The 24,441-nt window shown below is 35.6% G+C and overlaps 1 protein-coding gene across 1 annotated transcript; it reads left to right on the plus strand.

Annotated features, from left to right (window-relative positions):
- The first annotated feature begins 6,631 nt into the window (after positions 1–6,631).
- LOC113764480 (chromosome transmission fidelity protein 18 homolog) lies at positions 6,632–24,287 on the plus strand. The gene is made up of 23 exons (XM_027308394.1): positions 6,632–7,211; positions 8,879–8,940; positions 9,638–9,775; positions 9,946–10,221; positions 11,303–11,389; positions 12,125–12,226; positions 12,334–12,399; positions 13,800–13,907; positions 13,982–14,043; positions 15,643–15,687; positions 16,484–16,557; positions 17,873–17,940; positions 19,100–19,168; positions 19,305–19,405; positions 19,480–19,561; positions 19,649–19,727; positions 19,810–19,897; positions 20,015–20,168; positions 20,419–20,610; positions 20,745–20,804; positions 21,929–22,236; positions 22,648–22,753; positions 23,989–24,287. Exons 1-23 carry the CDS (start codon positions 6,635–6,637, stop codon positions 24,040–24,042), a joined length of 2,958 nt encoding a protein of 985 aa, XP_027164195.1. The 5' UTR covers positions 6,632–6,634; the 3' UTR covers positions 24,043–24,287.
- Positions 24,288–24,441: the final 154 nt, after the last annotated feature.

Consider the following 24,441-nt stretch of genomic DNA (forward strand, 5'->3'; position numbering starts at 1 on the left):
CTTTAACAAATATGTCAACAAATCAAGGGATAGGGGATGTAGCGATAAATGAATAAAACTGTTGGGCTGCACGTTTAAATTGGTTAATTCAATACTTATCATAGTCAAGAACGAAACATGCATTTGACAAATGAACAATGAAAGTCACTAATGTAATTGTTTGAAATAAATCCTGAATCGAACACAAATGAACTAGAATGAACCCTACGCCAAACTGGAGTGCACTGACATGAGTTTCCAATTTCTAGGAACTCGATCAAATCAAGACCTATAATTCGGACAATTTCTCCTATTGTGACCCGTCTGATGACAATTTCGACATCTTCTTGGTTCGTCTGGATTCCTTTCATCCATCTCATTCCGAATTCTGCTAGATCAAACCCGTCCTGCCCGACGTGCAACAAACTTGCTCCTGTCTGCCTGCAGCTCCCATCCAGGATGGAGCCAAGTATCTTGATACAGCAGTGGGTTAAATTTCCCTGAATACTGCACGACCCACCTCATTTTGGTAAACTGCTGATCCACAAGCAATCTTGGATTGTCACCTCTATTCCTGCACACCGCCAAAGCGTGTGAACAAGGAAGCCTGTAATTCTGCCACTTTTCACAAGAGCATGCCTTATCAAAAAATCTGACGATTTGTTGGATCCATGAATGCATGTACAAGCGACATCATTGGACCAACATTACCTATTGGTCCAGTGAATACGCTATTAACTACAAGCATTTGGACGATTTCTTCCTTCTCGATATAAATCTCCGCCATGTATGAAACTCTTTCGATCCAAAGATCGTACATTACATCAAGAGTTTCATCATCCACCACTGCGGAAACAGTATATTTGGAACTCTCCAACGGTTGACGAAGAAACAATTTCAGCTTGAACATCCCTTTATCGACCCCCATATAGTGATAAATCCTGTCAACCAACTCCCCGTATCCAATTCTATGCCTCAAAGTGAATGTCCGGTTGGAAGTACGAGGCAAATAACAAACAAAGTCACCCTCATAATGTATTTCTCCTCCCCAGTATAGGTTTACTCGCAAAGGTCTTTCTACAGACATGTCTGTGAAATGAATCCCTATTTTGGGGACAATAAATTAGAATTAGTAGTCTAAGAGTCCAAACAAATGAAAAAGGGTGGACTCTAGGTCGAAATTGGCACTATTAAATAGATTAATTTCGATCTAGATGTTTATGAAAAAATTGAAAATAGGTATGAAATATGCTATAAATAACGATTTGAATAGCCTAAAACTCCCAACGAAATTTTTAGAAAATTTGGACAGAATCTCCCCTAAAAATAGACTAAAACTCCCTGCCAACCAATCCACAAAATAGACTAAAACTCCCTGCCAACCAATCCAAACAAGGTTTATATGAAGTTGTAATGACATTTGCCACACTACATATTGTCAAGAGACCCTATAATTTTCAAAGTACAAGTATAAGAAAAGTACGGGAAGTTATATATATTTGGACTCCACATTCACACCGCATAACAAGATCCACATTCACAATGATGTAATATTCTAGCAATGAACCTTACAAAATTAATGTTTTTCCCTATAGCAAATTTTGCCACTTTTTTAGCATTATCGATTTTGCCAATTACAAAAAATACTACAACGTTGGTCATTGACTTTAAATCCATCAATTCACCTTAAAATAAATCCGTATTTCATATTCTAACGCCCTTTTCTACTAAAGGAAAATTTAACAAACTATACTATTTCAATTCGACGGTAAAGATCCAATAGTTGTAAAATAAAATAAATTACCTAATGACTTGTATCAAATCCAAATGTAGCCAACTTCTGTGGGTTAGATTCTAGAGGTACCAAATACAACCTCCCAAGCTTGTATCCCAACCTTGTCGTACCTAGATGAAGAAATAATTTACAACCAAAAATCACTTAAAAATATAGAAGTTGCAACATGTATTTGTAATAGTCAGTTGCCCTCACAAAGAAAGATCTACAAAAATTTTGACAGAGTCTCCTCTATAAATGGACTAAAACTCCCTGTCAAACAATCCAAATTACTGTTATTTCAAATTGCACAAGACGTATTAAAGTACTTTAAATCCATCAATTCGCTTTCAAATAAATCCATTTAATTTCATTAACGCCTTCGTGGTTTGGAAGAGTTTTAACAAACTATACTATTTCATTGTTTCGACGTCCATAATATGTAGTTGTAAACTAAAAATTAATACCGAATGGCTTGTATCGAATTCGAAAGATGGACTTCTGTGGTTTGGACGACGAACTTCCCAACCCAAGTCTCTACGCCTCCCAAACTTGTGTCACCAACCTTGTATGCACCTATATGAAGCAACAATTGCTCAATATGCAAACCATTTCATATAAGTTATTTGCATTCCAATTAGTAATAGTTAGTTAACGAGGATTACAAAAACTTTTTAAAAATGTCGGCAAAGTCTCCTCTACGGAAATTGCTATAACTATTCAAAAGCTGACAAAGATATTTAAAAAAAAAATTGACAAGGTCTCCCCTATAAGTAGGCTAAAACTCACTGTACCAATGATACAAACAGGGTCTATATTAAGTTGTAATCGGTCAATACCACACTGTATAATATATATGTCCCCTATAATTTAGAACCTTAACAACTATGAGTCGCCTACGAATTGCAAAAGAGAGTTGATTGACATGCGATTTGGAAGAATATTTAATCAATTTTTGGGCTCCACATCCATATAGTTATACAAGATCTATGTTCATATACGTATGCTATTTTCATCAACAATACAATAAGATTTTTTTGGCTATATCCAAAGGCCACTTGACAGCATTATCTGTTATTTCCCTAACCTCGACATGCATATATTGTAAATATAGACTACAAGATTAGATTTAACTTTAAATCCATCGATTCGACTTAAAATAAATCTGTTAACGTGTTCTAACGCCCTTTTCTACATCCAGAAGTTTAACAAAACATACTATTTCAATTCGACGTCAAAAATCCAAAAGTTGTAATATAAAATATATTACCGAATGACTTGTATCAAATTCGAATCTAGCCAACTTCTGTGGTCAGGATCTTAGAGGTACCAACCCCAGCCTCTAAACCTCCCAAACTTGTGTCACCAACCTTGTATGTACCTATATGAAAAAATAATTTACAACAAAAAACCATTTAAAAAAACAGAAGTTGCGACATGTATTTGTAATAGTCAGTTGCCCTCACAAAGAAAACTCTACAAAAAATTCGACAGAGTCTCCCCTATAAATGGGCTAAAATTCCCTGTCAAACAATCCAAATATCCATGAATTCAAAAGCTCCAATCTATAAACTACATAATGTCAATAAAATTTCTAAACTCCAATTGCAAAACATACAATGTCCAATGTAGATAGTGTTTCGACAAAAAATAACAGCTGCGAAATAGATTTTAAAAACAAAAACTGAAAAGTGGGCACTTGCCACCCAAATTTGGTACATAACCCTTGCCCCCACATTGAGTATTAGAGACTTTGTCTACTATGTGCTTAGCATTTTAGAGAATTATTTTGTACATTAAAATAGTCAGAGATGATTAATTATTATCATTTTAAATTACACAAGACATATTAAAGTATTAATTATTGTAATTATTATCATTTCAAATTATACAGAGCGTATTAAAGTACTAATTATTGTAAATGGCTTTGATAACTATATTAGTGAAAAATAAGTATTTGTCAAATATATTTATATACACTTGTTAAAGTACGACAATAGTGTCTAAATGTATATAAAAAATAATTAAATGGCATGCTAAGACTGTTAAAGCAACGAAAATGCATCCAAGACAACTTCAATGCTCGGCATCAAATTTTGGGTCACGCTAACATATATTGTAATTTTAGCAAAATTTATTTTTCCATTTTAGTTCAAGGCCCTTATTTTTCTAAAATTTTCTCTAGGAACACAACTCTATTGTACGATTTACCCATAGCTGCTCTAGAGAAATTCGTTTCTCATTTGCATCTCATGTTTAATTCCCTTAATTAGAACCCATTTTCTATTTTAAATGGAACTTGCCCCCTTTTTTTTTGTTTTATCTTCTTCAACACAAAAAAATAGACTTTTTTTAAAAACGTTATTTCAAGTTGGTCCAATGTTAGAACATTTAGTCATTTCCTATGCCTTATCGAAAAAATCATGAACACCAACCCGTTCGTAGTACCACTAGCTCTCTATCCGCCGTAGACAATAAAATGAGACTAGCACCACTTTTGTTTTTAGAGTTAGATGTACAGAAAATAAGTTTAACCTAAATTTCATTCTAATTTTAAAAAAATTTAAAAAAATAGTTGAAACAATTAAATGGACTTTTTCCTTAAAGGGGTTTTAGCTTTAAACTATTTTGCAATATTGGTCAAAAAACTACTTCCTTCTTTTTCCAGCTCCACTGTCCACACGGACACAATTAGCGCAACTACAAAAAATTGGAAACAGAAAAATTGCAAGAATTCGAAAAATGTAACGTATATCCTCAAATCCACCACAAAAATTGCAAAAATAAGCATAACCCACATCAAATTTAAACCCAAATTTCACAACAAATCTGAACTTGCCGTTGGATTCAAGTATTAATTAAACTTAAAATGCTATAAGTGAGGCATTGCAAATGGAAAAGGCTCACCTTTATGCTGTTTGGCAGTCGCAATGGGACGGCAATGCTGGCAAATGTTGGGTCGGCAATGGGGCGGCAGTGGGTGGGCAAAGGCGCAAATGGGTCGGCAATCTGGTGGTTGAAGAAGCTCTGAAAACCGGCTGCAATCTGGAGGGCTTGCTTCAGCGAGGCAGAAAGAGAATGAGGCGTGGCTTCCGGCGGAGCAGAACAACAGAGATGGTGGCGCCGCTCAGCCGTGTGGCGCCGCTCAGCCGTGTGGCACCGCTCCTCCTATTTCTGCCGTCCGGCGTTTGGGCAGCACAAAATAGGACAAATGGTGGCCAGCTCCAGTCTTTGGATGCTTCGATGTGCAGAATCCAGCTCTGTTTTCTTTGTTTTGCTGTTCTTTGAAGATTTCCGAATCGATATTACGTTCTGCTTCTTTGACTCACTTTTCTGGTCTTTTTTTTTTTTTTTTCCAAAGAGACCTCGCATTCCACGAATGCGAAGACCCCATTTCAAGAACAATCTCCAAAAATCGCCCCACTTGTAGAATGCCTTTTTTTTTCATCATAAACTAAGAATTCTCCCTCATTCCCCAATCCACCGCCACCACCAACACCAACACTCACATTGCTACGCTATTTTCCCCATTCTCCTCTTTGGTCTCAATCCCTTTCCTTTTTTCCACCACTATCACCTCTTCCTTTCTTTGGAGGATGAATAGGAAAGAAAACAAGACGGCAGGATGAATGGTGACACGGAAAGAGAGTGAGGGAGAATATGGCAAAAGAAGGGACTGAGGGAAGAAAAAAGGAAAAAGGTGAAGGTGGAGGAGTGAGAAGGGGCAGGCATAGGCAATGGAAGAGGGAAATGGATGTACGCATTTTTGAATTTGTGAAACTAAATTTTGGGTGGAGAGGAGTTAGAGGAAATAGCGAACTAAATGAGATATTGGGTCAACATTAAATGTGTCGCTAGATTTACCGTTTAAATATTGACGGCATGATCTACCGGTGGTGACTGATCGTAACTAAAATTTGACAAAAAACATGATCACAGACAAAAAAGCTAAACATTTTTTGGGATAATTTCAGAAACCTCCCTTGAGGTTTTTGGCAATTTCAGACAGCTCTCCTCACATTTTGAAAATTACACCTACCTCCCTTAGAACATAGGTTTGGGTTTCACCTTGATGATAAAAGACCAAAAACGCATATGAATGCCTAAAATTGCCCTCATCTAATTTTCAAAATATGAATAGTCATTAAATTTTTTTAAAAATCAAGAATAAACTTGTATGCTACAAAATTATTACTTAGCCAATGTCCTGATATTTTCTATCCCATGGTTTTCTACATCCATCTAAATTTTCAAACTCTTATCGCTTCTTCTTTTTCCGAACAAACTCTTTATTTTAAATGCCAAAATCCACCATCATAATTCTTCCCTTTATAATCTTTACCTTTCTATAGGTTTTTTTCCTTATATTGCCTATCAAACCGTTAGTCATAAACTCACAATCCTTGCCTTTTTCCCACTCAAATTGTCAAGCCCCTCAATGACCAAAATTCTTCCTTTTTTGAGTGATAGAAGGTTACAATTTAATGGTCATGGGTGAAACAGTTTGGTCACAATATGTGGCCTGGTAAAAAAGAATTGTTTTCTTTTTTATTAATGGCTTGTCTTTGAAAAAATTGTGAAGGTTATTATAGTCACTGTATATCATCAAGGGAGGTAAGTGTAATATTAAAAACCTCAATGGAGCTCAATGAAATTGTTACAAACCTCAGGGGAGATTTCTGAAATTATCCCTTTTTTAGGGTTAAAATTCACCATTTGATTATGAAAGACTAAAATTTATCACCCGCAATATGTGAGGGACTACGAGTGCAATTTCCTTTTTTCTTTCGCGCCAAAAAGATCCCCTTCCCTTTATTCCGCCTACACTCTCCCCTCCACCAAAACACACACTAACACACACTAAACCCAAGGAAAAGAGCCATGGATATGGATTTTCCAGACCTACAAGAGCTAGAATGGCTTGAAGCCAACAACTCTAACTTCCAAGACGACGTAGATTTCGACCTTGATTTCCCTCCAGAACCTCCATCTCCACCATCCGAGCTCGAGCCACCACGGGATTCACCTGAACCCAAAATCCCTTCTTTTAAACCCACTTTATCTCTCCCACCAAAACCCTCCCCAATCAAAACCCAAACCAACCTCAAGAAAAGATTCCGACCTGATTTGAGCCCGGATTTGATTGACCGTGGAGATGGGCGTCCGACTGGTGACCCAGAGGAGAAGCGGAGTAGAGTTGATAATGGGGACGATGAGGAGGATGAGGATTGGCTTAGGTACCCTCCCCCGCGGCCGGTGGCTGGAAATGTGGATGCTGGCGTGGCAATGTCGGAGTCAGAGGAGGTGGAGGAGCGGGTTTTGTCCAGGTATGCGACGGAGATAGACGGGGATTACGTCCCGATTACGGGGTTGGATGGGGAGAGGGTTTATGCAAAGATTTGTGGGGTCGAATGTGAGGACAGAGTGAAGAAGTTAGATATGAGGGGCGATCTTAATGGTCAGTTCTTCTTCTTCTTCTTTTTAAAATCTGTTTCTAGTTATTTAAGCAAGAAAGTTTGCTTCTTTTTGTTTACTTATAGCTTTATCTGTCTTTCTGTTGAGAAATCAATGCAAAAACTACCAAGAAAGTGGATTGAAAAATATGACAATTGATATTGATGTCTTTGAGAGTTTCTGTTTGGAGAAATTCAGGATCATGAGGTATTTTTCTTGGAATGTTTTGTTATGAAAATATGTCTTCTAAGGTGGGGTAAATACGTTGCGAAAACTAATGAATCCTTAAAAATTATGGATCCTCCTTTATTCTGCTCTGAATAAAGTTGCTAGAGATAGAAAACTGGATGCACATGAATGCAGGATCTAGTTGGTTGCTAATGAGTTGGTTCAATGAGATATGGCTGATGCTTTGCTGATGGAAATTTCTGTTTGTTTCATTTGTGTTACAACATGAATAGTTTTGGTATTCAGTAAGCAGCAAAATGCTGGATTGAGTTTGTTGAGACAAAAGAGAAATTGAAAATGAGATTTATTTCAGTAAAACACAGAAAGTCTGAAGGTCAAAATTGTCGCTTGTTAATGAGCCAAAGGTAAAACTTGATACTTTTTTTGAATCGTTAATTGACCATGTGCAGGATGATGTTTCCAGAAAGAAAATTAATGGGCTGGAACTATCAGCTTTTTCACCTCTCTATTTGTTGAAGAGAAATAATCAAAGGATTCAAATTTAGTGAAGTCCAGAAATAAAATGAGTGGTTATTATATTTGAATTTGTTTTATGTCCAATTTTGCATCAATCATTAAACATGAGTACTTTTTTGGGTAGAACAATAGTTTTTCTAGTAGGCTACGCCTGAGAACTTTCTACTTTGAGATGGTGAAGTATTACATACAAATGGTCATCGAGCCTTCTAAAGCAGCATCTTACTTTCTGTGACACTATAAAATAGAGGAAAAAGGTGGTCCTATCTGCAACTTGGTTCATGTTTGTACCTTATTGAATAGAATAGCTTTTTAGTGAATGCGCCCAAAGATTTTAAGGAGCAATTAGGCAGAATTGCAGTTATTTACACCATTTGTATCAACTCTATGATTTCGAGCATATAACTGATACAGATCTGGAGTATGGAAACATCAGCGTCATAGGGAATAGCATTATGTTAGACATAATAGTTCACAAAATGTAGCAAGCTTCTTCTAGAGTCGGAATCTTTAATGACATTTTCTTTGTAAGTTACTAATCTAGACATTATATGCACCATCTTGATGGGGTATAGTATCTGTACAGGGATTAGTGGATATGGGTCATTCAGTTTTACAGATTCCTGCAATTTCTTGTAGTATTACAGTGTCTACATATTTAAGCAAATGAGTCCTTGTTTCGCTTCAAATACTGGGATATGGGAATTTGCTTCTTGGATATCTTTATAAGGAAAGTTACGGCTTTAAACATGGTTATTTGCACTGCATTGTCTTTCATTTGCTGCTTTTGGTTGGTTTGTACAAGATTGTTGTCATAATTTCTGTTCTGCAGAAACATTGTACTGGATTTCATCGTTAATGCCGTGTTTATCTTTTCTACAATACTCACTATGACTTCATTCAACTGCCATTTGTCGGTAATTTTTGCTGGAAGAACAATAGAAAACAATCCTAGCACCTTTTCAGGTCTCTCGCGGGAACCTATTAGAGTTTTAATGCAGAGAGTGGAGCAAGGTGAATTCTCAAAGGTATCTTTCCTACTTGGTCTCATGTTCTTAGACATTTTCAAGGATTGTAGAGTGTCTCAACAATTTTATTATTCCACGAATTTGGTGAAAGAGGAAAATGTTAGGCATAGGAAGGAGTATAACATATTTTTACTTTCTTCAGATAATGCTGAAAGTAAGTGTTTCATTTAGCCTAAGTTGCATTCTCCTCTCTCTCTCTCTCCCCTGATCTCTACTGTACTGAAGAAATGAAAAAGGAAAAGTAATGCTTGTGTATTGAGTTTGCCACTTTCCTTTGCATTCTTATTCATTATATCTGAATGTGAAGATGAAGATGAAATTCCATTTATCAGTTACACCTTTTCTATAGAAGTTTCGTTTCTGTGATCCTGTTTTGCTTAGGCTTTATTTCCTCACAACGTAAGGGCAAGCTTTGCCCTTATGGGAATTTTGGTCAAGTAGGACCTAAGAGGTCATGATGTTGATACACAAAAATGTCCTCTTTCATTGACTAGCCCTAACCTTGTATTGGCAACCTCCTCACATGGTAGGTTTGTTCTTTTTCTCTCCATCAGAGAAAATGTGGTTGATGTTGCTTGTGATTTTTATTCACTTTTGGACTCCTGTTTCTTCACCCCCTCCCCCATTTGAGAATTTCATTAGGCGATCTTTTGCGTTGTATGGAAGCTCATAGTTCATTTATGTGATGTCTTTGCAGGCTTTGCAAGCTAGTGTTGAAGTTGAAAATGATGTCAATTTGTCACCAGCACCAGTTGATCCAGAGCAGCTTTGGGTGGACAAATATGCCCCAAATACTTTTATGGAGCTTCTCAGTGATGAACACACAAATCGTGAGGTATAAAGCATCTGTTGGTTTTTTGTTCACTTTTGCCAATAATTTTCATTACGGTAATGGAGCGTTATCTGGTTACTTTGTGAGTTATTATCTAGATTGTTCATATAAGCCAAGGGTAATTTGGATACTGTACCCTATTGGTCTTGGTCTCAAATGTTACTCTGCTGCAGGTACTCCTCTGGTTGAAACAATGGGATTCAAGTGTTTTCGGATCTGAAATTAAGAGTACAGCAGATGATACTTTGTCTGCTCTGAAACGACATTCCTCTGCTGTCAAACACTCGAAGTTTCATGCTAGGAACTCTTTTGGAACTAATCGAGAAACCAAATTGAGCAAAGAAAATTTTAGAACTCATAATTATCAGAATCAAGAAAAAAATCAATCAAATGATATTCAAGAAATGTGGGAGAAGAAGCAGAAAACAGTTGGTCATCCAGAACAAAAGGTGTGCTTTAATGCATAATATCTTTATTTGCATCATATTACAACATGCAACTGTCATCACTGCGCTGTATAAGAATGTGGCTCTGACGGGTATAATGTGAATGAACTCAAACTTAATTTGAAGAATAAGATTAGCCTATATAAGGTAATTGTGTTGGTTGAGTATTGGCCTGACCAATTGATAGAAGCTTACCTGAGTATTAGTCCAGAGCAAATGATGAGTGATTTAGGAGTTTCTCCCAATCGTCATAAGCTATTAAATGCGAGTAATTTGTGTAGGAAAGGGTACTAAACTGAAAGTGCATATTTATAGCTTCAGGAGGATCATTCTCATCTCAACATATTCTTAGAGAGGCTAATCAACTCGGGAAGCCAAATGGAGTTGGGATCCTTTCTTTCTTTTTTTTTTTAATTTCATTTTTTCCCTTAATCCTTGCCTTCTCAATCCAATGGTCTGGTTAAATTAGGTTTGAAATATACATTGTTCTTAGCTGTGTTCCAGGAATTACTTTCTTTTAAGAAGCCAAGGTTCATGTTGTCTTCGATGGTTTGTGATCTCATTTCCAATGAATACAATGTTCCCAATCCAAGTCAAACCACCCATCAAAAAGATGGAATTTTTTTCTTTCCTTTTACCAGTAAAAAAAATTAGAAATTTTTTTATTAATCTTGATATGGGATCATGTTGTGCATAAATTCTTCTTTGTCTTTGAAAACGCTCCATACCAGAAGCTGGAGGGCTTGTGTAGTATGGTGGTCTATTCTTCTGATTTGACTTCAGTTGGTTTCATCTCCTGTATTTAGATGGCCTCAATTGATCTATACAATGTTATTTTTATTTTGCTTGCTCATTTTTCATAGAGCACAATAGTGAAAATCTTTTGATGTACCATCCAACTGCCTCTAGGTCAGTTATACCTCGTACAAACTGCTTTTCGCCATCTATTCCCCAGTTGGGCAAATTCTTAAACTGCTTTTCAATATCTATAGTTTGGTTGCATGTCCTTATGTTTCTTTATTCATATTATTCCTGTTTTATGTTTCATGTTGATACTTATAGCTGAACATTCTGATTTTATCAGATTCTTTTGCTCTGTGGTCCTCCTGGCTTGGGGAAAACAACATTGGCGCATGTAGCTGCTAGACATTGTGGGTACCGCGTGGTGGAGGTTTGCAACTTTTTCCACTCAATTTGTTAACATCAATGATATGATATCTCGACTTCTATTGCTTATTTTGATAATCAACACAGACAAACTCGAATTCTCTAGATCTAAAGAGGTTGACATTTCTTTTATGCTGTTGAAACTATTACATTTCCTGATTTTGGGATGCTAGGTGTGGTCAACAAGCATACATTGTGCTTCATGGTACAATAACTAATTTGCTTTGAACTGATAATCACTGTACAATATATTCTTAAGCTCCTCTAATTGAGATTCCATTGGTGCTAACTGTGGGGATTAATGTGTTTCAGGAGTCCTTTTTGAGGTTATGTTATGTGTTCTTCAGAACTTTTATGGTTTCTCTGGCTGTTCTTTATTATTGGATATCTTGAAACATAAATGGAGGTTTAACTGAAGAGGTACACATTTCAAAGGGATCTTCTGCTCATATTCCAGAAAGGAAGACAGAGAGCAATGGAAAATTAGTGCTGCAATAGCACTTTCAATTTTCATTGGCACGTGTTACAAAATACTGAATGTTTTGTTGGCCACTAGCATCTGCTTTACCTTTTATTTATTAATCTATCCTGGTGCTTTATCTGTAATGAGACTTCCTAACTTTGATTAGGAACTACCTAAAATCACAGTTTATAATCTTCAGAGACCCTTATATTATTCCTCGTGCAAAACTTCTTGAGTGATAATTTTTCATTCACTATAGAATGCTTTTCACTACAGATTAATGCTAGTGATGATCGGTCGGCGTCAACAATTGAAACCAAAATCCTTGATGTGGTTCAGATGAACTCTGTAGTTTCTGATTCCAAGCCAAAATGTCTGGTTAGTTTTTGGTGTTCACAACTTATTTCTGAGATTTCTGAGTAGAGTATACTTATTTTTCTAGTGTTTCCTTCCACACTGTCTAACAGGGTATATGAACTTTTCAGATTATTGATGAAATTGATGGTGCTCTTGGTGAGGGCAAGGGTGCTGTTGATGTCATTCTAAAGATGGTAACTTTCATAATCCTAATATCTTCCTGCTTCTTTATGTTGTTAAACCTGTCATTTATTTGCAAGGGACTGCATGCTTAATCAGTCATTCACTTGCCAGCCAAATTAGCAATTTACTTTGTAATCTTCGTTAATTTGTAGAGACAATCATTTTGGATAATTGATGATAGAAGCCTTATGGATATTTTTTTAACAGCCATTGTGCAATTATCTTGTTATCAAGCTCAGATCCCTTAACTTATTTCAAAGTTGTGGAGGTTTAGCAGATTTGTGATTTGAATGTGATCTGCATATTTGGATAAGTCACATATTGTAGCTTCTAAAGTTGCAAACTATGCTTAGTATAATGCATGTTGAGACTTGACAGAATAGTCAATCTTGCTCAGACCGAACTGTATAGGTTTTAAGTTTGCTAGGTCATTCCAGGATGTCTGCTTGGAGCCTCGGACTGATGGAGTTGTTCACCACTCTGAACCATAATTCTGTTGGTTATTTCTTATTCCAGTTATATGAATCCAAGACTGTGTTTTGCTCTGTAAATCCTTATTTTTTTAAATTTTATTCAGTTATTCTAGACTTTTTCTGTGCTTGGTTACTCTCAGCCAGAATCTGAAAAAATATTCTGTGCCTATCTGAGACTAGCCATTTGGAGTATTCTAAGTGCTCACATATCTTATGCAGAAATTACAGAAAATTTTAGCCTATTTTGTCACTTCTTTTGAACTTCAGCATTCACTGTAGGCCTGTATGAGTTTCCGTACAGTTTTGGGATGGAAATATTTTTAACTTCTTGCCTTCAGACAGTCTAATCCAACGCAGATAATAAAGACAAATATTAGAGGATGTGAAGTGGGAAAGAAATATGCCACGACACAGATCCCATCCTGTTTTTTTTTTAAGGGTCATTTTGGATACTCTATTTCTACACTTTCTTATACCATTCTTTTACCGCTATAAGAAACATCACAAGTGTAACATGCTAATATTTTGAGAAATAGCATATACAAAATATCTAAAGGACGCATCTCCTGGACTGCAGTTAGTTTACCTGTCATATCTCAGGTGCATCATACGCAATGCCAATTTTTGGATCCATTGCTATTGCTAATTCATACTTGCAGAAAGGTGGCAATTCTTTTGACATTGTTATATGGATAGGTGATCAGAATTTTGTAAATTAAGAGGTTGCACTAGTGAGGGGCTAAGGATATTTATCTGATTTACTCTGTCAAATTTTTCAAAATGTAGTTTAATAGTTTAACTGGAGAGTAGTTAATGTCTCTAAATGGCACTCAGAGTTGATTGTTCAGATTCAGTAATATGTGATTTTGTATACCAACTATTCATGCTTAAGCTGTATATTCTTTTTAACTAACACTGTTCAAATCTTGTTCCTGAAGGTTTCTGCTGAAAGAAAATCTGATAGTGGAAAAGAAATTAGAGGTCAAGAGGAACATTCTGGACCGAGATCTTCCAAGAAGCAGAAAAACACATCCTTGTTAAGACCTGTAAGCTTATCCTGACCTTGAGTTCTAAGTTAAATTAGTCTCTTCATACTGATATCGTTAGTACCAATATGCAGGTGATTTGTATCTGTAATGATTTATATGCACCTGTCTTAAGGCCACTGCGTCAGGTGGCAAAGTAAGTATCTTGACGCTTCATCAATGAAATTACATAGTTTTGATTGAACTTATGCTGAAATTAGTGGATTATTTCAATTCTCAAAAATTTTCATTCAGAATTCTCCTAATATGCTTTGATCAAGTCATCCTTACATCCATCGTATTACCCATGGTAAAACTTTGACTTTGAAAGCAATGGGGGATAAGATGATTCACTTGCAACATGACTAAAATACTGCAATCTTATTTATATTACGTCTTACCTTGAAATGAATTAGTTATAAGTATGATAAGATTCAAAAACTTGTCAGTAGAGCCTTCCTGTGTCCCTTAGATCTAAGAATTAATAAAAGCCATTTTTCTTCAAGCTTTTCTCTTTGGTATTTGCTGGATTCACTTGCCTTTTAGTGCCACAATCTTATCTAATTAACCACGGCTAATCAAGGTGTTTGATTCTTAAATTTTTATCAACTTGTGACTTAGTTTTCAAATATTTTGCTAGTTCTTTAGATCTGTTAAACTTGGGAGGTGAGTTTATACTCTTTACTTTTAATTTTTTGAATTTCTAAGTGAGTATGATACATTTTAGTGTTGCTATGTTTTTCATCTTTATATTTTTTATTTTCAGAACTCTAAATAGAATATATTTCAAATTCTTGTTACTTCATGTGATATATATGCTCTTTTTGACTATAAGAAGGTTTGCATGAATAGCAGCACAATAACTGGAAGGTCACCAAGACTTGGCAGAATATAGTGATGAACACTAGTAAAACAGTTGTGGTGTAAACATATGGAAAGATTTTCTATATAACCTTTTGCTTGTTTCCAAACCCCATGAATATTATGATTTCTTTTTGAAGAGTTGCTGCATGAAACTTACACTTGTTTGCTAACTTTTGGTGCAAGAGAAAATGTTTTATATGAAAATATCCTAATATTGTTTCAGTACTAAAAAAGGAGAGAACATTCTGTCCCCAGGTTTAAAGAAATAACACGCTCCAATACTTCATGGTTCAACTCGAATGTATTAAAGGAGCAATATGGGTTGTCTGAATACTTTATCTCTTCAAGGCTAAGCAACATTATTTAATCAAACCTTCCTAATTAATAGACAACCTCAGTAGGTAGCCTATTATCTTCACTTGACTACAAAATTATAAAGGTACATTCTAGATAGTACTTGCCCCTTTGTTAAATTTCATTCCGCGAACCCTTTTTTTTTTTTTTTGGTTAAAGCCCATGACCGCTTATTTTATTATTGTTGTTTCGAGGACATGAGCTGCTTATTACTTAGTCAGATATTCCTGGACAATGTTTACTCATGCAAAATACTAATGTTAATATGGCTGAAACACTCTCGTGCATATAGTTTCTCCAAATGCAAAATTTAGCTGACTAGCTCCAATGAAAATTTGAACAGAAGCAAAAAACAAAGAACTGGCTTCCAATAATTATACCTTGCTTAGGTCAATCATGGATTTTAGCTGATATTGGAAAAGCCTTTTGTCAGATTCAAAAAGTTCTAGAGAGTGATATTTTTAGAGTTAACTAACATCTTTGATTGCAATTCTAATGATCTTTCTGTTCTTCAATTCTTTTTCAATTTTCATTGCAGGGTTCAATTATTTGTGCAGCCAACTGTGAACCGTGTTGTTAACAGGTCATTTTTTCATGATGCTGCTGAATGATAGGTTAACTGGAGTCATCTTCTTGTGCTAACTGACGCTATTCTCTATTTATTCTGGCATTATCCCTGAATTGTGGTGCTATTTATGGCTCTTTCGACCAGCTTGTTTTAGAAGTTTAATTTGGACCCCATGTTGATTAACGGGGAGAATTACTGTAAGGAAAGTCTCTATTTAAAAATGTATTCAGAAATTAGCTGATAGATAGAATTGTTGTACAATCACTATTTTACCCAAGTATTTGCAGAGAAATTTCTCTGTGAAAACAATAAATAAGCAACTGTTAAAAGCATCTAGATGGACCAAACCAAAATTCACATGAATTTGGCTGAAATTTTATGTGTTCATTGATATGGAATAGAGAATTGCATGGTTTTTCTAATTTAAACTGGTGGAAATCATACAAGAAGGCTTTCTTTTCTTACCTTCAGCCTTTTTAATTTCTTTTTGCTTTAGTCATACTTCTATTAGTTTCCCTTCTGTTATATTGTTTTGAAACTACAAACGTCATCTTAAATGTTGGAGATCACCCCCAATCATTTCCTTTAGGAACTTTGTTTTGTATGCACAAACACATCGACGCATGTATGTGCATGTCATGAGATAAGCTTCGCATCATTGACCTGAATGATCTTCTCTAGTTTGCAGTTTTGGTTTGAGTTCTGAAGTTCCATCTGTTAATCTCTATGTTTGACCAATTGAGTAACCATAATTGAATTGCCAATTTTCATTTTTCTTACCTGCTGCCGCCACTGGCTGAAATAATTGTAGGCTCAAGTATATATGCAACAAGGAAGGGGTGAAGACAAATTCCATTTCTCTAACAGCACTGGCAGAATATACTGGTGTGTCCCATTCACTAAAGCAGAGCTGTGTGTTTCATTGTTTATACCACAGTTATATAGAATTTACCATAGCTGCCATCAGTTGTAAATGCAAAAATTGATAGAGACTATGAGTTGATAAAGTATAACAGAAAATTTAGATCAAGTTGACAAAGCTGTGATGTAATTTGATACCTGTTAACACCTATCTTTGATGTGTCTTGTTAAGGCATCTGATGCAAAATCATATACCATAAGTAGAGGGAACTGGGGAGGTGGTCAGGTTTGTTTGTTTGGCTTGAACCAAAATGCAGTTGATGGAATAGATCTTTAATTATCATAAGATGGTAAATCTTTATCACCTTGTGTTTTATGTGCAAGTATCTTGGGCTTTAGGTTACAGGCATTGCATATTTCTGAAATCGAAAATGTTCTTGAAGCTTCTGATTAAATGGGATAGGAGATTTATTTGACTTTATATGTGGTAAGTTTTCATAAAATGGTCTGGACGTAGTTTATAACTGTGTCATCGTTGTCAGGAAATTTAAACAAGTTTTGTTTTGAACTTAATAGATGATGATGCCTTATCAAGCTTCTTTAGGAATGTGTGAAAACTGGAGAAAGAAGCAGCTGTTTTAAAAGTGTATAGGATGCCTTACCATAAAAATTAGAATCATAGAGTCTGAATGCTTATTTATGGTAAGGCATCCTATACACTTTTAAAACAGCTGCTTCTTTCTCCAGTTTTCACATCCATTTTCTTTTTTCGATATTGAAGCAATTGTTAATAACCTGGAAAAAGATTATATTCACCAAATACATATTTCTTTACAAAGCTGGGCAACATTGATGAAATAATGATAAACACAAAGTTCTCTAATTGCATCATTTACTGGTTTAGTGATAATAGATTGCCTGGCTATTCAAATTAATTGCGTATGCAGCATACATTACGAGAAACTTTTGTGCCTATGATTGATAGTTGAAAAGGACAAGAAGTAAGTTAACTATCAAGTACTTGGTCCTCGGATGAACTCAGTATGGACAATTAAAAACAAGTAGTGTGATCTGAGATTTGGTCAAATAGGAAAAATGTTAAGAAGTCTAGGATTTCGTTGGAATTATTTGTCACAAAATAGGAATTACACAGTTGAAAAGTTTGTGAAGGTATAGTTATCCTCAACAATATGTCGAAAGAGATATTTTTCAGTTTTCTCAGTTACACATTTTAAGTCGAAATGAAGTCATATCATGTTATTTAGTTCCATTCATTTTGCGCAATTAATTTTTATTTTCATATTAATCACTGCTTTTTCTCCCCCTGCCTTCCAAAAAGAATGTGACATAAGGTCCTGCTTGAACACTCTTCAGTTTCTCAACAAGAAGAAGGAGGCACTCAATATGGTAAGTTGTTAATTGTTTTTCGCTTTTATCATCATCATTCTAGTGGAAATGCCAAACTGAACAGAGGAACTTGGGCTAGTTGCCACAATTATATCAACTGTGCCTGTACAGTATCTCTGAGGTAATCTCTCTCGTCAAGATTTCATGCATTGTGATTTCTGTGATGCGATTTAATGTTACTTGAGGTTAGCTCTTGCTGGTGTACTTATCCTTCATTATGTTGAATATGTAATATTGACAGTTCCTTTATAGATCATTAAAAAGCTATTTACTGTTTGGACAATAAAATCGTTAAACCCGAGTAATACTGACTTCCCTTTAGACTCTATTGAAGCCTGGTCTGAAATTGCAGCTTACCATCAGAGCAAGCTGCATATAGACCAGGTTCTTATAGTTGTGAACTTACAAGTATTACTAATCTAACTCAAATTCTTCTCATCAAAAACCTTATCCCTCTCCATTCAGCTGGTTCTGGGCAATATTTGATACGAGATCAGAGTTTGTCCTGCCTTTTAGCTATTTAAGAACATTTTACTACATCTTTTACCTTAATAATTGGTGCTTAGAACTTGTTTTATTGTGAATTTATAGGTCTGTGCTGAATTTTCCTAACCCATCTTGAATTGTACATTTAGGCTTTGCCATCTATAGTGATTTAGTTAGTATGTGTGTGAACTTTCCTTCTTGAAAATTGCCCATTACATGATATTCCACATGCGCTCCTGGATTTGGCCAACATTGTGTAGCCGTAGTTCTACGAGTCTCTCAACTGCCATTAGTCTGGTATTGCAAATTCATCTTTAAAAGCTCTCATTCTATTAGAGAGTTTTTCAGAAGTGATTCTCCATGAACATAATGTGTGCATATATATGATAACTCAACATTTGAAAGCTTAATCATATCTATTTGTTTTGACAAATGATGGAATTTTGAGCTGGCTTTTTACAATGAACTTTCTCAGCAATAGTTTGCCAATAATTCCAAATAAAAGATGGTTCTGCAAATTAACATTCTCTTGTAGGGTCTGGTAGGTTATGAGGTTTTCCTATCTATCAACTTAAAACCTCTTAACTTTTTTTTTTTTAAGAGTTTAGCATTAGCGGAGTAATATTTTTCCCTGTTGTTAGCTCAATGTTTGATATTTCCTCTTGGCTCCCAGTTGGAGATCAGTTCACAAGTGGTTGGCCGAAAGGATGCATCAAAAAGTGCTTTAGATATATGGAAAGAGGTTAAATCATTAGTGGCTGTTACTCTCTCTAACTTTTCTTCACCTTATGTTCATGTCATAACATCTTCAGATTGAAGTTCACATCACTTGTTATGTTGTGCTTCCTGTCTGACTCATCTTTACTTCCTAACTACAGGTATTCCAAAAACAAAGAGTCAAACGGGAAAGACAATGTATGAACATCTTGAATAACATGTCAAATGAGCTTGGGTTTCTTCTCTCTTTGATATCTAATCGGTAGGTAACTACATTACAATTGGTAGCTTTATAGCCATTTTCTGAGTGATGCATTTAAGTTCAATGATTTGCAGTGGGGACTATGATTTAATCTATGATGGGATCCATGAAAACATCTTACGACTCCACTATTATGACCCTGTAATGCAAAAGACTGTAAGTATTATACCTTCACTATATATTCTTGACTATCTGCTTCCAAATTTGGATCTGACCATTCACCATTTGATATTTGTATCAAAGGTCAAATGCCTGGATAATCTTGAGGTTTCTGATATAATAAACAAGTACATTATGCGCACACAACAGATGTCACTTCAAGGTAAGAGAATTCTACAACTTGGAATCATTTAAGTGTAAATCGGTATGGAGGTGATGCTCCCTTTATTCCTTGAATCTTGTAGTTTATCAGCCCCAAGTTGCAATGATCATACATGGCCTGATAGCTCAAGTTGATAGGCTAAATATTGAATGGCCAAAATCTTTTCAAAGGTACTTCACTTTCATCTCAAAGAATGTGGCAAAAGAATTTAGCATTATATCTGATTGTGTCAGATTGTTATCAAGCTTTGGAGTTTTTACTGCTATTTTTGAAATTTGAACATATAGGTACCGGACCGTGTCATTGGAAAAGATGGATATACTCCGCTCCTGGCATATCAAAATATCACCACACATCTCAAGGCATTTGTCAACTAAGTCATTTGCGGAAGAGTTAATTTCTCCATTCTTACATATTCTGTCTCCTCCAACCTTGAAGCCGGTAATGTTTACACACTTATTTCCTAGTTGCATGCTGCACACAATGCCATTTTTTCGGCTTGATATGGGATTCCTGTTCTTAGTGCTTTCTTCTAGCAAGATAAAGGTGTAAAGTACTGTCATCTTTAGTTAGTTTTAACCACATTGCCTATAGAGGAAACAGCTCCAATTAAGACAGGCCATCCAACAGTTTTTACCTAGGGCAATGAGTACCATTAGGTAAGAAGCTTAAGGTGGGGTTTCTATTGTAGGTGGCGTTGCATCTACAATCGGAGAAAGAAAAAACTGATTTGGCTCAATTAGTAAATACAATGGTCTCCTATGCTTTAAACTACAAGAACTTACAATCTGGTCCTTTATTTGGTGGCCCGAGACACGAAGATGTTTTGGAGGGGTCATTGCTATCATTTGATCCTCCCATTGAGGACTTCATAAAATTCAAGGTTAGTTTTGTTTTCTTCACCTGATATGAATTTTTTTCCCAGTGTTTTTTATTTGCAGCATCCTAAGTTGTAAAGAAGTTTTCTTGCTTTTGACTTATTAACAAATATCTGCAATTCATTCATTCCTTAAACAGGGATACAGTTCTTGTCATTTTGTTCTGGCCTCAGCTGTGAAGCAATTGTTGGTACATGAGGTAAGTAATGTGTTTATATTGTCACGACGCATCATCTATAAGTTGTTCTGTGTTGGTTTCTTGTTGCACAATATCATAAATAACTCTTTGGTGTTACCCAAATAATAACCTAGCCCAGCTTCGATATGAGAAGTTATGTAAATTACTTCTATTTTACTTATTTTGCATGGCTAGTACACCATTTCTGAGTTGTCATGGCTTTATTTATGTGGACCTTTCTACTCGTGAAGCTATACAATATACCAAGAAGTAGAAAATTTCAGCCACATGGCTGTTTGTCAACCTACCTGTAATTCGAACTTGATGGGCCTGAAATTGAAAATGACTGGTTTGGTGGCTTAGGTTTGATTGATTTATTCTGGACACTTCTGGGGACTAAAGTTACTTGGTGTTGGTCAAGTCTAATTACACATTCTGTGAGTACAAGAGGACCTTTTCTTGCCCTTTTTATCCTTGCTCTTTTGGGGGAAGGGGGGGTGTTGTATCTCTTTCTTCTGAATAAATTGAAATAAATAATTACTGACAATCTTGGGACCGTTTATACAATACCTGGGCAATGAAAAGTTAATGCAATTTTACTGGCTTATCCAAGTTTTTTCAGGTACCTGTATGCTTGTTTTTCCAATTTGTAAAGTTAAGATGTGCTATTAATGTGGTTTGCTTCTGAATGGTAATTACTGTCGCTGTATTGTTTTCCATGATGTAAAGAATTGACGAATTATTTCTTAGATTAGAAGCACTTGACTGTATGATGAAAGTAACCTGTGACTTTTCAAAATATTTGCACACCTAAGATGCCTAATTCTCTGATTAGGTCACTTGATATTGTTATTTTTCAGTCTCTCTTCACTGAATAATTGAAGTATTTTCCTTGGGCATGATATTACGTTCTTGCTCCATTCTAAGAAATGTTCTTATAATCTGCTTCGATAGTTCTGAATTTTGCTTATTTTTCTAGACATATATTGTGTGTCATCAGGACAAGACAAATCATGTCTGTATCCAAATTTGCACGTCATTCTTCATTTTGTCGAGTGTGAAACAAGATTTTCCCCTATATCTCTGTGCCTTGAATAATTTATGCCTTACTATTGGTAGTAACAGACACAATGTGAAATTTTCAGGTGGAAAAGCATAAGATTTTGCAAGGCTGCACTACCAGATGTTTGGACCCATCGGATGCTTCCAATCAAGAAAACTGTGCCTTGGCAGGGAAAGAGAATCTAAGTTCACAATCTACCAGGTCTTGCATGGGAATTGCAACAGTTAAGAAGCAGACATGTGCTAAAAATATATCACTGCAAGTACAGAATGGACTGTCAATGGTGCAACCATTAACTAAAGAAGCCAGCACATTGGAAACAGCAAGTGGAAAAGTAAGATTACCTGAAAAGACGAGGAAGCTGTTGAGCTCCTCTAACTTCTTTGACAGGTATATTCTTGTTCATTCGGTCTGTGCCTAGACTTTTATGATTTGATTCTGAAAGCAGTGAGTGATTTAGACTTAGTTAATAAAAAAAAATAGAGAAGAGTGAATTGTCTTGTATTCTGTGTAGTTGAACTGGTTACAACTGAAAAGTATAGATGTTGAATTTGTTATTTAAAAGCGTGAAAAAATTACTAATTTGAACAGTAGAAAGTTATGCAAGTCTAAGAGGTTTAGAGCGCCAAAAATTTTGAGATTGAAATTTCGGCATTACCTTGAAAGCTATAGATGCTATTTCAGTGTTTTGAAAGTATCAGAAGTCACTTTTGCCTTTTCCCCTTGTTCCGTCTTGAATACTGTTCAGAGCTTTTAATTTAACACATTCCAATTCTGCTGATAGATTTTGTGTTAAATCAGGTTTAGAAAGGTCAAAAGTGATGGTTCTGAAAATGTCAATCAAAATGTGCAAGCATCAGGAACAGCAGAGAGAGATTTACGTCCTCTATTATTCAAATTTAATGAGGTATGTAACTTTTTGTACGTTATTGTTGCTGTCATTGCTCTTGTTCTTCAGCACATTATCTGTATAGGTCCACAATCATTTCACTTGTTTCTAATGCTAGTTCTATCTTGAATACTGCTTGCGAATTATATGAAAGCTCAATTCATCATAAATTGAGAACTTGCTTAGTTGTTTATGAAATGCTAGCGAAAACTTATTAATTCAATGGAAGCCTCCTATTGTTTCAGAGTTGGACAGGCATCTGTTTTGATGATGAAAACACTCGAATTTATAGAGTTATTGGCATAAAGTGTTTGGGCCCAGGAAACAACATGTGATACTTTTGGATTTAATATATCTGACTATGAAGTCAATCTGCACCCCACGAAATTTAATTTCCTTCAATCCTCGAAAATGCGGTTTTCACTGTTTATTTGAATTTGAATCCCAAATTTCATTAGACCGAGTAGTCCCCCAGGAAAATTTCAGGATGACTCCTATGACAAAATTGCGCTTAATATACTGTAATACATAATTCTCCCAAACATTGAAAGTAATGGGATTTATAGGTTCCATGTTAATGCATCAGCTTATTTGGAAAAACTAGCTACTATCCTGAGAACCTAGCAAGTGCAACTGACAACTCTATCAAGCATTTTTGGTTGGCCAAACGTTGGATAAACAGAGAAAGAGCTGGGTGGAGGGAATTGGAAGGATAGAAATTATTTAGAAGGTTTTGATCCATTATGGTGTTTTACAAAGGGATCATAGAGTTGTGCCAGATCATTATGATTCTGTCTCTAGTCTCTACCCATGCCTGAGCCATCCATTCTTGATGTTGTCATTCTATGCTGGCAAGGACAAGATTTTATATCTTTCCTAGTGCATTTTGGTTTGCTATTCATCTGCGAACATGTTTCTGCCACTATAAGCTTCCAAAATAATTTCACTAATAGTTCAAAAGTATAACGTCCCAGAATTTTCAGGCAAAAATGGTAGTTTTGACCGACGAGTATCTTCAACTGGTGCCATGATGCTTTTGTTAGTTAATTAAACTCCATAAAGGCATATCCCAAGCTTCACTTCAAGGAAGTGTCTTTCTGTACTTCACTTGGAATTTGAACTGTGTCAGAAAAGGGTCTTAAGATTTTCCTTCTCACAAAATCTAATGGTACAAGTTTAATAAATTATGACTTAAGAGCCATTCTAATGGGAAAATTGAAGTACATTATCATAACTACTGTGAGATTGTGCAGGGTTTCACAAATGCAGTAAAGAGACCAGTTCGAATTCGTGATTTTTTTCTGTAATGGAAAGCATTTCCTGGGAGCGTGTACTGCCTTAAATCTAAAGTAAGCAGCTAAAATTTTGCAGCTTCTTCATTTATGGAGACCACAGTTGTGATTTTGACCAGGCTGTTTAGTTACTTTGACGCTGGGGTACTCTGTAATTTTAAGTGCTGAGCAATTTATAGCTCTGCTTATGGTATCTGTGATATCTGTCTTACAACTTTAACATGTAAATTTCCTGTTTATATCACCAATTACCGTCATAATGTAAGGTTTTATTGCAAATCTAGGAGTAAAGAATACCTCAATTGACATGGAAACCTTCCACAGACAGAAATTCAAATAATTGCATATATCTAACCTGGGAATAAAATTTTTAATAGTGCAGTGAAAAGTAATTTAATGTTGAAGTCTTAATTT

This window comes from Coffea eugenioides, chromosome 3, assembly GCF_003713205.1.
Source record: "Coffea eugenioides isolate CCC68of chromosome 3, Ceug_1.0, whole genome shotgun sequence".
Classification (NCBI taxonomy): Eukaryota; Viridiplantae; Streptophyta; class Magnoliopsida; order Gentianales; family Rubiaceae; genus Coffea; species Coffea eugenioides.